The sequence below is a fragment of the Athene cunicularia genome (genome assembly GCF_003259725.1).
Source record: "Athene cunicularia isolate RWA chromosome 1 unlocalized genomic scaffold, athCun1 chr1_part1, whole genome shotgun sequence".
NCBI classification, from domain to species: Eukaryota; Metazoa; Chordata; class Aves; order Strigiformes; family Strigidae; genus Athene; species Athene cunicularia.
Window position 1 is genome coordinate 90,474,773 of NW_020799091.1, and position 13,413 is coordinate 90,488,185.

A 13,413-nucleotide genomic window follows, 5' to 3' on the forward strand; every position below is an offset into this window, starting at 1 on the left:
GGCGCCACCTGGCGGCCGGAGGCGGGTCGGTCCCCCGGGGCCGGCGGTTCCTTCCCCGCCATCTGCAAGTTCCCCTTGGCGGGCGGGGCTCTGTCCGTGCCTCCCCGGGTTCGGGCAGCACGAACAGTCACGGCACGCCGGGCGGGGCCTCACGGGTGCTGAAAGGAGGGAAGGAAGAATCATCTCCCTTGAAGGCCCCTGACGAGTCTCCTCTCCAGCAGAGCTTTGCTTTGCTGGCACCGTCCCTACATCCCTGGGCGTCGTTTCTCCCTCCTCTGTCGCCTGTCCGGGCCTCCGGCTCCTGAAGCAGACGTCTGGCATCGGGGCTCTGCCTGAGCTCCCTGCTTAGCCAAGCGAAGGCCCTGGTACGTCTGCTTGCTCTGATGAGTGATTGGAGGGGCTACCCTGCCTCAGCTGGGTGAACAGAACATAACACAGAAACTTCTTCAGAGTGGGGATTCTGCTGCCCTAAAAGACAGGTTTCCTGTTTGGTGGTCTCTCTTTCACCAGGATGTTCGAGTAAATTCTTCTGATCAGGTGCACGAGAAGATGTTCAATCATCCACCCAGCCAGGGACACTCTTAGGTGACTGCAGTTGTGCAGACCCCACTGGGGTAGGTCCAGGGGCTTTGTAGCATTTTAACCATATTGAATGTGCAGTCCCAAACTCCCAGCGGAGCTTTTCCCTCCCCCCCCCCAAAAAAAAAAATCTATGGTTGATTATAGATTTCCATTTTCTTGTTATTCCTGTGAGTTTTACGTATGCCTTGCTGAAAGAAAACAGTCTTGCTTTCAGGATGATGTACTGCAATCGAGGCTGCAGCTGGCAGCCTGGACAACCAATTTAAGCCTTGTTTTATGCAGAGTTTAATCAATACAGTTGTTGGTGCATAAGATGAGTTTTCCATATAAGTATACCCTAAGAAGGGTGGCCACGTTTTCAAAAGGGAACAGAAAGTGTGATTTTTGCCCCTACATGAGGCAGAAATTCCAGCTCTTTGAACCCCAGTATCCCTCTGGTGCTTTCTGCCCTGCTTCTCCTATGTGTGGAGCGAAGGGATATCCAGCAAAAGCTGTTCAAAGTAAAACTGAACAAACATCATTTCACGAAGTGATGCTTGAGTTTGTAGTTAACCAGATACTGTGATTGCCAAGAATATAAATGGGTTATGAAATAATTAGGGAGATTCGTGGGAAGGTGTCTGCAGCAGGGTTTTGGTTTCTATGACTCTGGGATCCTGTTTGAGGATCAACATCGGGTTGGGAGAGATGGGAGCCACCTCACAAAGTGGGACAAACATATCTCTGATGGTAGGATGGCTGACCTGGTAAGGAAGTCTTTGAACAAGGAATGACAAGGAAAGGGCAGTTACCACCAGCGTCGGTGAGTGGCCAGACACTGAGCTCTTGTTCATTGGCCATCACTGAGTGCAGGATGATGGGAAAGATTGTTTATAGAGTGGGTACTTGGTTTTGGTTTAGATGACCACTGCACCCAGTCGAAGCAGATGTTGTGCTGGCAGGGGACCAGTTATACCATGTTCTCCCAGGTGTCCAAAATGTGCTGCTGGAAGAGGCAACTGTGGGCATGGCAGGGTGCAGCAGGCTAGGAACTGTTCCCCTTTGGAGGTGCCCCAGCTGTTGAAGCCCCACTCTGCAAAAGAAAGGCAGTGACGCTGGACCCTTCCTGAGGGCAGGAGGCCAGGGAGTAGGTCAGTTGTGAAAGGACATTGACGTCCCAAGGGGTTTCTTTCACGTTGAAAAGAAACAGCATGGGCACTCTGGGTGCACTACCCCACAACCACCGCTGTATAACTGGTTTTCTTGCCTTTCCCTACCCTGATTGCTCTTTCCCCTCAAGAAAGTAGGTGTCAAGGCCAGTCCTCTGCCAGCTCAGAGAGGAGAGAGGCCTCCTGTTCATACTAGATGACTATATCAATATCATTACTTTGTCCTAATCTACTTCTCTCTTACATATATAATTCTTTCTTTACCAGTTGTGTCTCAACCCATGTACTGCAATTACTCCATTTTCAATACCAAGCCCTGGAATATAGAAATACACCGAACCAGTTCAATCCTGATTTTAACACTGAAGCATTTTATAGTGTTGAGACAAGTGAGTCGGTTTTTCACATGGTAGCACATCGAGCCCTGGCAGCCCAGAGGCATCTAGCAGGAATGAGGCATGGCTCCGGGACTCTGTTCTGAGATGTCGCTGTCACCCCAAATGTAAGAGAAGTGCATCACACCAACAGCAGTGCCAATGCTGGTCCGACTCTCCTCCCATGCCTGGCACTGCTGCTCGCTCACAGGAGTTTACAAGGGAATTGGTCCACATGGGTACTGGGGTCAGTCAGTCCCTGTACAGGTGTGACTTGACAAAGGGGCGCTGGCACTGTTCCCTCTCTGTGGTCCTGCAGGATAAGACTGGGGGCCTTGGTACCTTGACCACTTTTCTTCTGGGTACCACTAGTCACACATGCTCAGTCCCCAAGGGCTGGGCTTGAAGGCGATGGGAGTCATTTGTCAGAGAAGGGCAATCAAGTGGGAAACCATGGCCCAAATTTCTTCTATACATGCAACTCTTCTGGCTCCTCCATTCCCTTCCCATTCACTTCTGCTGGGTTTTGCTTCTGTCTGACATTTCCCCTGTCAACTGCTGTGTTTTCTAATTGCCTCAGGGTTGGTTTGGTATGAGGGGTCCTGAACAAGTCCCACTGAGAGCTATCACCCTGCATGACTTTTTCATGGCAGTCTCTCTTTCTGGGGAAGTCAAACTTTTTTCCATGTGTTTTAATTACATGATCCTCACATTGCAATTTCAGCATATCACCTTCTCTGACAGATATGCCATCACCTTGATTTACACAAGTATGCTTCTCCTCACAGGAGGAATGTAATGGTCATATTTCAAAACCACCTACAGTGCAGTTGGCATAAAATCTTATCTGACAATTATATTTGAAAGTAGAAATATAAATTAAATCACTTTAGTATTTAGCACTTGACAAACACCAGATTATACAGCAAGCATTTTAATGTAAGGAGGTATGCAGGCTGCAGTATTTAAGTTTCTGGGCCTCACTGAGAGCTGTTTAATGGTTCCATAGAACACCTGAAAACTTGGTCCAAAGAAACCCCCGGAAAATATACATTTTTTAGTGTGGCCCTTCCCCATTTCTGTCAGGCCTCTGAAGGCACAAATAAGCCTTAATCGCCCTGCCCAGCCCCACAGCCATGGGCACAGGACCCTCATTTCGGCTCAGCCTGGGGGCATCAGTCCCTGCCCAGGCCATGCTGGGGCCAGGGAGCCCCCTCTGCGGTCATGGTCCCATCCCCAGGTGAGACACCCATCTCATGCTGAGCCCTGACAAATCTTTTGCCTTTTCCTACTAAGTGCACGTGCTCCTGTACAAATATTTAGCAAACACAGAACTGATACGAAATGGTATTGACACAGATATGTTATGATGGGCCCACAGAGAAGAGCACAAACTGTGAGTGGTGAGAATTCCCTGTGAGAATTCTCTATCTGTAGAGTTTGACCAAGGAAAAGCTTCAGTGTCAGCCCGCACCCAGCCCAGCCCTGGCTGGAAACAACCAAAGCAAAGACTTGGGTTCTTGGTTTTCTCTTGTTTGCACAGCAGCACAGTTCGCTCTCTGCTTCATGCCTTTGTTCCTCATAACTGTATTTGTGGGACTGAGAGAAGTCTAACACAAACGGAAAATGCTGTTTAAAGTGAGGAAATTCTTCAGTACTGCAAAACCAACAGGGACCAGCAATCAGCTGCTACGACAGTTTTGGTAAGCTTATCCTTTAGTTTTGTCTGGCGTTCAGTGACATTTAGTCAGAAACCTGGAGACAAAAGCAGCTGAATCTTCCAAAGGACTGTTTCAGAGAAAGGCACTTTCCCCTACATTTTTAGCACTCTTTTGCCTCCCAAGGCAGCGAGCTCTGCATCTTTGGGAGTCTGGAGGATTTTCCCTTTTAACGTTTGGGAAATTCTGTTAATTCTTTCTGTGGGATTTAGCAGCAAAGTCAAGAAGGAATGTTTCTTCTTTAGGTCAGTGTATACTGCAGGTACTGTAATCAATAAATAACTGTCTGAATAAAGTGCAGGAAGTTCTTGTGCATTTAAACAATTATCATGGCCAATACTGGGGGGAAATTCTCTCCTTGAAGCTGCAAGATGAATCTTAGCTTTGGTTGTTTGGGTTTTTTTTTTTGTCTTTATATACACTGAAGGCATGCAGGAAAAGCATGATGTGATATGAGGTTCAAAGTGAACCACATAGACCTGTCCCTTGTGACCTGGCTTTGGGTTCTTTCTTCAGCCACATAGACATGCCTGTCCACCGTGCCTTCAGAAAAGTACCTGTAGGACTGTGTTTCAGTAAGCTGCTTCTCATGCTTGTCACATCTCCTGAATCAGGTTAAAATTAAAGACTTGAAACTTAATTCCACATCTTCCTAGGTTTTTATGTTTGTGTCAATAAGAATAGCATTAACAGTGTTAACAAATGATTATTGCTAGAAAACAATGTATGGGGACTTCACATTCACAGGAATTCTAATACGCAGTAAGTAATTTTTATTTATCGTCCCTACATTACACCAGATGAAAAACAAATGTTTTCCAAGTTCTGTGATATATTTGCTACAGTTTTAAAGTGGTCCTGAAGCCTGGGTGATAATTTTTTTAAGGATTTTAGTTTTTCACTGCTGGCAATCAGTGGGAACTTTCTTTGGTTAGAAGAGATAATCGAAAAGCAAGTTTGCAAAACAACTGCACTAAAGTTGGTTTTCCAATAAAGTCATCCAATTTGTTAAACACTCTGCATAATGTTGTTTGTTATTTTTAGGGTTTTTTTTTAACATTATATCATAATGTTGGCATAAACTATCACCGCTGCCTATGAGCATTACAAGTTAAGCACACTGTGGTTATTACTGCAGGATAACCTAGTATCTCTCAGTCTGTGCTAATAGTCCAAAGTAATTACTGTCCTGGCTCAGACAGGAGTAAGCCAACTGCTTGACCTTGCAATTCTGCCTGTTACATTTTAACTTTGGTATGTTGTCTCATGCTCCTCTTCTGGAATTTATTTGTCCACTTCTGTCTCTCTGTCAGAGGTTGTGGACAACAGGAACACATTTCTTGAAGGTCATAGCAATAAAACAGAATCATCATGGGTCAGGAGCAGACCTCTAGTCCAACTTTCTGCTGTATCCTGACAGCAGCATATGAGTCAGCTATGCTTTTGCTTAGCCACATCTCAAAAATCTCCAAGGATAATAATTGCAAATCCTCTCTGGGTAACCAATTTTAGTGCTTCACTCTCTACCAGTGGAGAAATTAGTGGTGGATATTTCTCAGTCCACTCCTCAATCCTGGTGGAACAAGACCAATGAACAGAAGTTCCTGCTTGTCAGGGTAAGATTAGGCAACCTCCAAGTCCCTGAAAGGAATTGTAGGTTACAATTAGAAACTCAAGGAGTAGCACCAAAGCTGCTCTAGAAACAGTGGAGCAAAGGAGAGTAGAGTCACCAAGCAGCAAGCAATTGCATAGATTTTAAAACAGGATATGTATTTTTTGTTCCCCTGAACTAGATAGAGTAGCAAATTCCTGTTCTGAAACATAATAATAATAATAAAAAAGGCACAGTTATGAAACTAATTTCCTTCAGAATATACACATTGAAGTTAGAGCCAATCCCTTGAATATCAACTAAGAGCCTTGGTATTCAAGGCTAGATTTCAGTAGTTTACCTTGGTAGGCTATTTTTCATGCTATGGTGGAAGCTACCTGACCCATGAATGCCCAGCCTTATAAGGTCAGGTGTATTCTATTCTGCAGCTGTTGGATATAGAAGTACAGGAAATAATTTTGCTAGGTCTGTAACACCCACTTCAAATTTAAAAATGGGGCATTTGGATGCTTCCTAACTGTTTCTAGGTTGTTTACCTCAGCTTGGAGGCAAGCATGGGGATGGAAGGATAACAGCAAAACATGCAACTTTATTTTCGTAATGATTGTAATGCTATGAAGATTAGTCTTTATGGCTTGGAAATGTGCATTATTATTTTAAAAATAGTACTGCCACAAATTTTTATTACTTAAGTCACACATACAGTTTAGATTGTATTTCACTTAAGAATCAATTTTCAGAGACACTCTAAGAAAATACACAGGCAACATTACTCTAAACTTAGAAAACAAGAAATCCACTCTGCACGGTGCTACAGAAAAGTCCAGCTCTCTTGCAGTCTGGGGGCCTGTGCAGAGTTCGGACTCTGATGGTGAACATTGATGGGAATCTTTGTGGTGTTTGGTGCTTAGTTTAGTGGTGGATCCTCTGGCAGTCTGCATAATCTCTGGAGCACATTGCCCTGATATGTGACAGCCTATGCTGAGTTCCAGCAATATGAATCTACAGGGCATCTGCATGGGCTACTTCTTCATATATTCTTGGTGTTTCTGCTGTTACACATAATCCTTTTCACTGCGAAAAAAGTCTTCTTAGTAATGGTGGTGTTATAATGTGTATCTAAAGCACTTTGAAGGTGTCCCGAAGGAAAACACACAACATTTAGATATTTTCAGTTAAAGAAAAATATTTGCTACTTGATAAGTTGTGCAGTTTGTGCTGTGATGACAAACAAACAGTAATAATGTGTGGTACCATTCCCTTAAGAGCTGCTTTCTGCCTCTAGTTTCAGTTGGAGCCTGTGCCACAAAATTCTGCAGAAAAAGTCTTTCTCTCCAGATTTAACTAATATAACACCAAAATCTTTAGAAGCCATAATAGGCCTATTCACTACCAGGGCTTTTACTCATCGGAGTTAACAGAAGAATGAACAGAGTTTCTGTATTTTTTCCCTGAATTTTCCTAGCTGTGAGCTCCAAGTCTTGGCAATTGGCAGGTGCTGTAACTGAGCCTGGCCTCAAAGGTAAACTAAAGGGAAGCCTACTTGGAAATACAAAAGCGGTAGCTGCACTCAGTCCATTTGTTTGCATTGCTTTGGTCTCCACTCCATCAGATCAGTCTGAAAATGCTGTCTTTGGTTAAAAAGACATATTTAGCTTGTACCCACCCAAACCTTCACAAGAGTACAGTGCAGGCTGTGTTATGCTAAGGAAGGCTGTAGAGAAGAGAAGGGGCTGAGCTGCCACTCTTCGTATTGATACAGAGAAAAAGTTAGTTGTTTAGAGATTTATTTACTTATTTACTTATAGAGAACTTGCTTAGCAACCTATTTACTTATAGCAGGTTATAGTTGGGTTTTTTTAATATTGCTAAGGATCCTGCTTGCCCAGACAGCTCTGTGGAATTTTACCAAGGACTACTGTGTTCATCAAAACAAAGCAGTTCACTGTGAAAATCTACCAAGGATTACAATGTTCAGCAAAATATTATACTTTTGTCCTTGAGTAACAGGTGGCTCTAACTAGTTGGAATTTTGTTATGAGTAAAGAGATAGCCATATACGAATGGTAGAAGTTGTATTGGTTCTCTTAGTTAAGATAGAAAGTAAACCGTCTGAAAAACACTCTTGTTATTCAAGAAACTGGCCAAGAGAATCTGTGCATGCTCCAGAGAAAAAAACAAGGTGAGAAAGACTATGAGCCTTCCTCCCAAAGACCCCTGAAGATGACCACAAGGAGGCAATGCGCAGGTGCAAAGATGACATAAACTGTTGACATCAGCCTTTCTAACTAACCCAGCCTTACTCATGCATATGTATGTTTGTGTTATGTAATCCAGTGAATATGGATATCTGCACTCTATAAGTTTTTGGTAAAATGTATGGTGGGTGTGCAAGCTTTGTGGAGAGATCCTCTTGCATCCCCGCGCCAGAGTAAACATACCTGCTTTTTAACTCTATTCGAGCTGTACAGTCTTTTTTTTTTTTTTTTTCCCCACAAATCAGTATTAGTCTTAAGCCTATGGAACATGATCTTGGACGTGACTTTCATTAAGACACCTTGTCTAAGCTAGAGGAAATTTGATCATGTAACTTCTGTGGGTGATTATCAACATCCAACTTCATGTGATTCTGAAATCTTAAATCTGGCTTGAGGCCAGAATACACTGAATAAATACACTGCATGTGCTCAGAATGTTTCTTGTGTGGTAGGAGATGGACGAGAGCACATGGCTATTTTGTTGGGATTTTTTGCACTCTTCCCCAGTGTAGTCAAGAGATTTCATACACATTTCTAGAAATGCCACTATTCGTGTCAGTGTGGGTGGAACATGGCAAGCATCTACTCATCCACAAAGCACAAAGGAGAGAGAAAGAGCACCAAGATCCCTTCCTCATATTCTGTGCCCCCAAAGGGCAGCTTTGTGAGCTATGTGTAAGCCGTTTTACCAAGACCTGCCTGGCTTTATGCATTTGGGTTTATTTGATTAGGCAGCATGCAGTTGAGTCATGTGCATGTCAGAAGGCAGAAGAAACTACATCTAATGTACAGTTTATAATACAATTTGAGACGCCGTTACTGTGGTGATCATTGTAGTACATAGTGGCATGTTGTGTCTGTCTGACAGTAAAAGTTATTTAAACTAATTAACACAGTCTATCAAGCTGATCCAGCTGGGTCAAATGAGGGGAGTAGGAGAGATTTCAGCTGCTTGCTCATTTAGCATGAATACAGTTTAATGTCGAATGACAGAAACCGTCTATTTTTTTTCTCTTTTGACACAGGTATGGATCATCAGCTCAAATGAATGTTCATCTGAAAGGTCGTGACCTCCTTACTCTACAGAACTATACAGCAGATGAGCTAAAGTATTTGCTGTGGATGGCCTCAGATTTGAAACAAAGGATAAAACACAAAGGAGAGGTAAAATGCTTTAACTGTCATTTAGGTCACTCAAATGTTGAAATAAATATATCTCTGAAGAGTATTGGGAATGAGCCATTCAGCTTTCTCCTTCTAAACAACATCACCTGAGCTCTTAAATACTGTAAATGCTACAAATCAAAGACCCTTCCTGTAAAGTGTTCAGAGATGTTCTTTAAATATTTTTAAGAGGACGTTGCAAGTGAAAAGGTTAAACAGCTTTGCAAAGCTAACTCCCTGTTGTCAGCTAACCCCATCCATCGACATATGGTGTACATGCAGCACTAAATGCAGGAAATGGAAGCCACTTCCCTGCAGGGGATTAGATAGTATCAAAATTCTCCTTAATGATAGCCGAAATTGTGTGCCAAAATGCCGTTACTTTTTGTCTCCTGAATTACTCCTTTCCCTTTAAACTTTTCTACTGCTAATAAATTCCTTGAAGGGCAGGAGAATAAAGCTACAGTTTAAAAACCACCCCTGTAACTTTTCTAATGCTGAATTAAAATGTGAAAGAAGTATTTCACAGTGTTAAGTGTATAGTGACTATAAAATTGAAATGCCTTCAATTTTCACATTCCAGTATTTGCCTTTGATGCAAGGAAAATCTTTGGCCATGATTTTTGAGAAGAGAAGCACAAGAACAAGATTATCTGCAGAAACAGGTAGGTCTGAACAATGATACAGTTAGATTTTATATGAAATTGTAGACTCTGAGTATGCACTGAAAAACACTGCATAATTTTGTATCTAGAAATTTCTACTCAAGAGAAACCGAAAGTTTAAAAGCAAAAATAGGAAAAGAATGGTAGCTAATTGTGTTTCACCTTGCATATTAATGTCACAAGCACATCGTTTTGGTCACTGAAATTTTGCCAGATCATTCCAAAACATGATAGATCAGAAATAAAGCAACAGGCAGAAGTAAACATTTCTGGTGTAAGTTTCTAGTTGTACTGGCAAAATGCACATTTCCTAACATCTGTTTTAGTAAGCATCACAAATCTGTATAAGCTCTAATAAGTATTTTTCTGATGTATTGTGTATTACCATTGACACATTTCAGAATATGTGTTTAAGCTGGGAATCGTAGCAATTCCTTAATATAAATTAGGGGGGGAAAAATTAACATGATTACCTACAGGGGAAGATAACTTGATGGAGGCTCCAAGGTATCAGCCTAATAAGATCGGGTACTGGAATGCTATTCTTTTAGGATACAGTCCTGCAAACACTGAAACACATACATATCATTGTTTACATGGCAGTTGTTCTGAAGTCAATGGGACTGCTGAAATAAATCATTCATGTGCTTGCATGTTAGCAAGGAATAACTATGAATTGGTGATGCATCAAGGCAGGAGAAGCTTGCCCTTCTCACATTTAAGTTGACCCACCATCCCTTAGGCTGATTTCTCCCTAGCAAAGGGACAGGAAACTTGGGTATTCACATTTCTTTACAAGGTGTAAGGGAGAAGGTAAAAATAATGGAAAGAAGAAGCAGATACGTAAACTGCAAGCATTTCTGAACTTGCCTTTCTATCCTCTGGCACAGCCTGCTGATCCTTCTCTTTACATAGACTTGTTGCTTTCTGGTTTCTCCAGATAAGCAGGACTTACGAATGGATTTCTCTTGTGCATTCCCTGCCTGTGAAGATCACCCACTTTTAATTCTGGAGTTTTTAGTCCAGTTTCTAGTTGCCTGCCATACTGGTACATGGGCAGGTAATGACAGATTCTCTGAATCTGTTTATCCTTCATGCTTCTGTATTCTGAGGGAAGCACTATCTAGTCCTTGGCTTTTGAAGGCTTATGGAAGGAGAAAGCTCAAGAAAGTTCAAATGAATTAACTTAAGGATAGGAGTTGATGCACATAAATTCATCCAAGAGGGATTAAGCTCCAGTGAAATAAACCCAATTTATTTCTGAGTGAGAGCTTCCACAGGGGAGTTTAATGCAGTTTAACTTCTGTGCATTAACTTCACACCTTCAGTTAACTGGTCTCAAGTCCCCTAAATGTAAGACTTTGTTTCAAAGGCAGAGACAAGTTTTTCTGTCCATAGAAACTCTGAAAATTCCAGCTGTTTTTTAACATACATGACTTCTCCTTTGGAACTCCTAACTCAAAACAAATGTGGGGGTCGTGTTCTTTTTAGATAAATAAGCTAATTTAATACCAATTTTCTAATGTCCAGTGAAAGTGGACATTGAAGTGGATGGAAGTGTTTATTTATAAAATACCTGAGTCATCTCAAACAGCATTTCCCATGAGTTATGTTATAAACTGACTTCTTAAAATTGGCTGAGTCAGAGTTCCCAATTTCTTTATTATTTAGCAAGCGGCAACAAGCAAAACAGTGCTGGGTGGCCGGGGAGTCTCCTGCTCCAACAACAGACCGCACCCTCCAGGGCACTCTGTTTCAATCTTATACTACAAAGTATTACATAGTCATTATACACATATACATATTCATTATTTGAACCCGCCTACTCCTGCTTCATATGGTAATTAGCTTATCAGTCCTTTATGCTGCGCAGAAGTTGTTAAATCTATGGTCAGGGGTCTTCAAATTGTGGGGGGTGGTCTTCTGGGAGGAAGGCCGTAGGTCCTCCTCACAGCGTACGTTTCACCTTTCGCTTGGAATGTGATGATCCTCTGAGTTTGCAGAGTTCTTATCAGTCTAGGCCCAGTAATCTGCATAATGAGATTCATGGTCGTGAACATCCTCCTGTTTTATTCAATTATGCGCCTGCAATTCTCCACATCTGACATACAGATGCTTCCTCTCTTGTTGTTCCCCCCTCCCCTTTCCTGTCACCTTTTTTTTTTTTTTTACACCATCATGTTAGTGCAATTAAGCATTTGCTGTTAGTATTACACAATATGCAATAGTTCATATTACAGTTCACTGAATTTGATGAACAAACGGTTTACCACCTATCACAAGTTACACCTTCAATATCTTGATAGAAGTCACTTGTGGGACAAGGTTCTGGTGATTAGATTAATCTAAACAAACTCTGCAACTCTTAGGAACAACTAGATGAAGTCAATGGATTTCATTATAAAGGAGTAGATACTTGGAAAGCACTGATTACAAAATCTGCTCTGCGCAGTGTCAAGGAGATTGTTTCCATATATGAACACCATGGAAGTCTTTTCAGAAGGCCTGCTGTCCCTATGCCTATAAAAAACTCCATTACTGAAAAATAAACAAACAGAACCACAGAATGGTTGAGATTGGAAGGAACATCTGGAGGACATCTGGGCCAACACCCCTGCTCACAAAGAGCCACCTAGAGCCAATTACCCAGGACGGTGTCCAGAAGGCTTTTGAACAGCTACAAGGATGGAGACTCCACAACCTTCTGGGGCAACCTGTGTCAGTGCTGTCACCATTTCAGTAATAAAGTGTTTCCTGATGTTGAGAGGGAACCTCCCATTTTTCAGTTTGTGCCCATTGCACCACTAAAGAGCACTTGACTCCATCCTCTTTGCACTGTCTCTTCAGGTATTTAAATACATTAGTAAGATTTTCTCTGAGTTTTCTCTTCTCTAAGCAATGAGTCCCAGCTCTTAGCCTTTACTTATATGAAAGATGCTTTAGTCATCTTCATGGCCCTTTGTTAACATGGACATATTGACTCTCTCCAGTATGTCCATGTCTCTCTCATACTGAGGAGCCCAGAACTGGACACTCCAGGTATGGGCTCACCAGTGATGAATAAAGGAGAAGGATCATCACCTCCCTCCACTTGCTGACAATACAGTCTAGAGCAGCCCAAGATACCGTTTGCCACGTTTGCCTTTGCTGGCAAAAGGCACTTTGCTGGCTCATGTTAAAATTGGTGTCCACCAGGATCCCCAGGTCCTTTTCTACCAAGCTGCTTCCCAGCTGGGTGGTCCCCATCATGTACTGGTGTATGGGATTGTTCCTCATCAGGTGCAGGACTTTGTGCTTCTCCTTGCTGAACTTCATGAGGTTCCTGTCAGCCCATTTCTCCAGCCTGTCAAGGTCCCTCTGGATGGCAACACAACCCTCTGGTGTATCAGCCACTCCTCCCAGTTTTGTGTCATCAGCAAATGTGCTGAGAGCACACTCTCATCCCTGTCATCCAGATCATTAATGAAAATGTTAAACAGGACTGGATCTGATATTTACCCCTGGGTACACTGCTAGTCACTGGCCTCCAACTACACTTTGTGCTACTGATCACCACCCTCTGGGCCTGGCCAGTTCTCAAGCCACCTCACTGTCTGCTCATCCAGCCCGTACATCAACAGCTTGTCTATGAGGATCTTACAGGAGACAGTGTCAAGGGCTGTAATGAAATCCAGGTAGACAATACCCACTGCTATCCCCTCATCTACCAGGTCAGTCATTTCATCATAGAAGTTTATTAAATTGGTCAAGCATGACTTTCCCTCAGTGAAGCAATGCTGACTACTCCTGATTGTTTTCTTGTCCTTAATGTGCCTGGAAATGGTGTTGAGGATTAGCTGCTCTGTCACCTTTCTAGGAATCGAGGTGAGGTTGACTGGCCTGTAATTCCTGG

At 42.6% G+C, this 13,413-nt stretch overlaps 2 protein-coding genes across 2 annotated transcripts in view; one reads left to right on the plus strand and one right to left on the minus strand.

Annotated features, from left to right (window-relative positions):
• The window catches only part of RPGR (retinitis pigmentosa GTPase regulator), a 55,453-nt gene extending 47,396 nt beyond the window's left edge, over window positions 1-8,057 (minus strand). The window contains exons 1-2 of the mRNA XM_026846358.1: window positions 8,053-8,057; window positions 7,496-7,520 (exon numbers count right to left, since the gene is read on the minus strand). Of these exons, the coding sequence (XP_026702159.1) occupies window positions 7,496-7,520; window positions 8,053-8,057 (30 nt within the window). The remainder of the gene's footprint in view (window positions 1-7,495; window positions 7,521-8,052) is intronic.
• The window catches only part of OTC (ornithine carbamoyltransferase), a 36,535-nt gene continuing 23,269 nt past the window's right edge, over window positions 148-13,413 (plus strand). Inside the window, exons 1-3 of the mRNA XM_026848882.1 lie at window positions 148-614; window positions 8,718-8,856; window positions 9,440-9,521. Coding sequence (XP_026704683.1) covers window positions 8,737-8,856; window positions 9,440-9,521 — 202 coding nt within the window. The 5' untranslated portion in view covers window positions 148-614; window positions 8,718-8,736. The remainder of the gene's footprint in view (window positions 615-8,717; window positions 8,857-9,439; window positions 9,522-13,413) is intronic.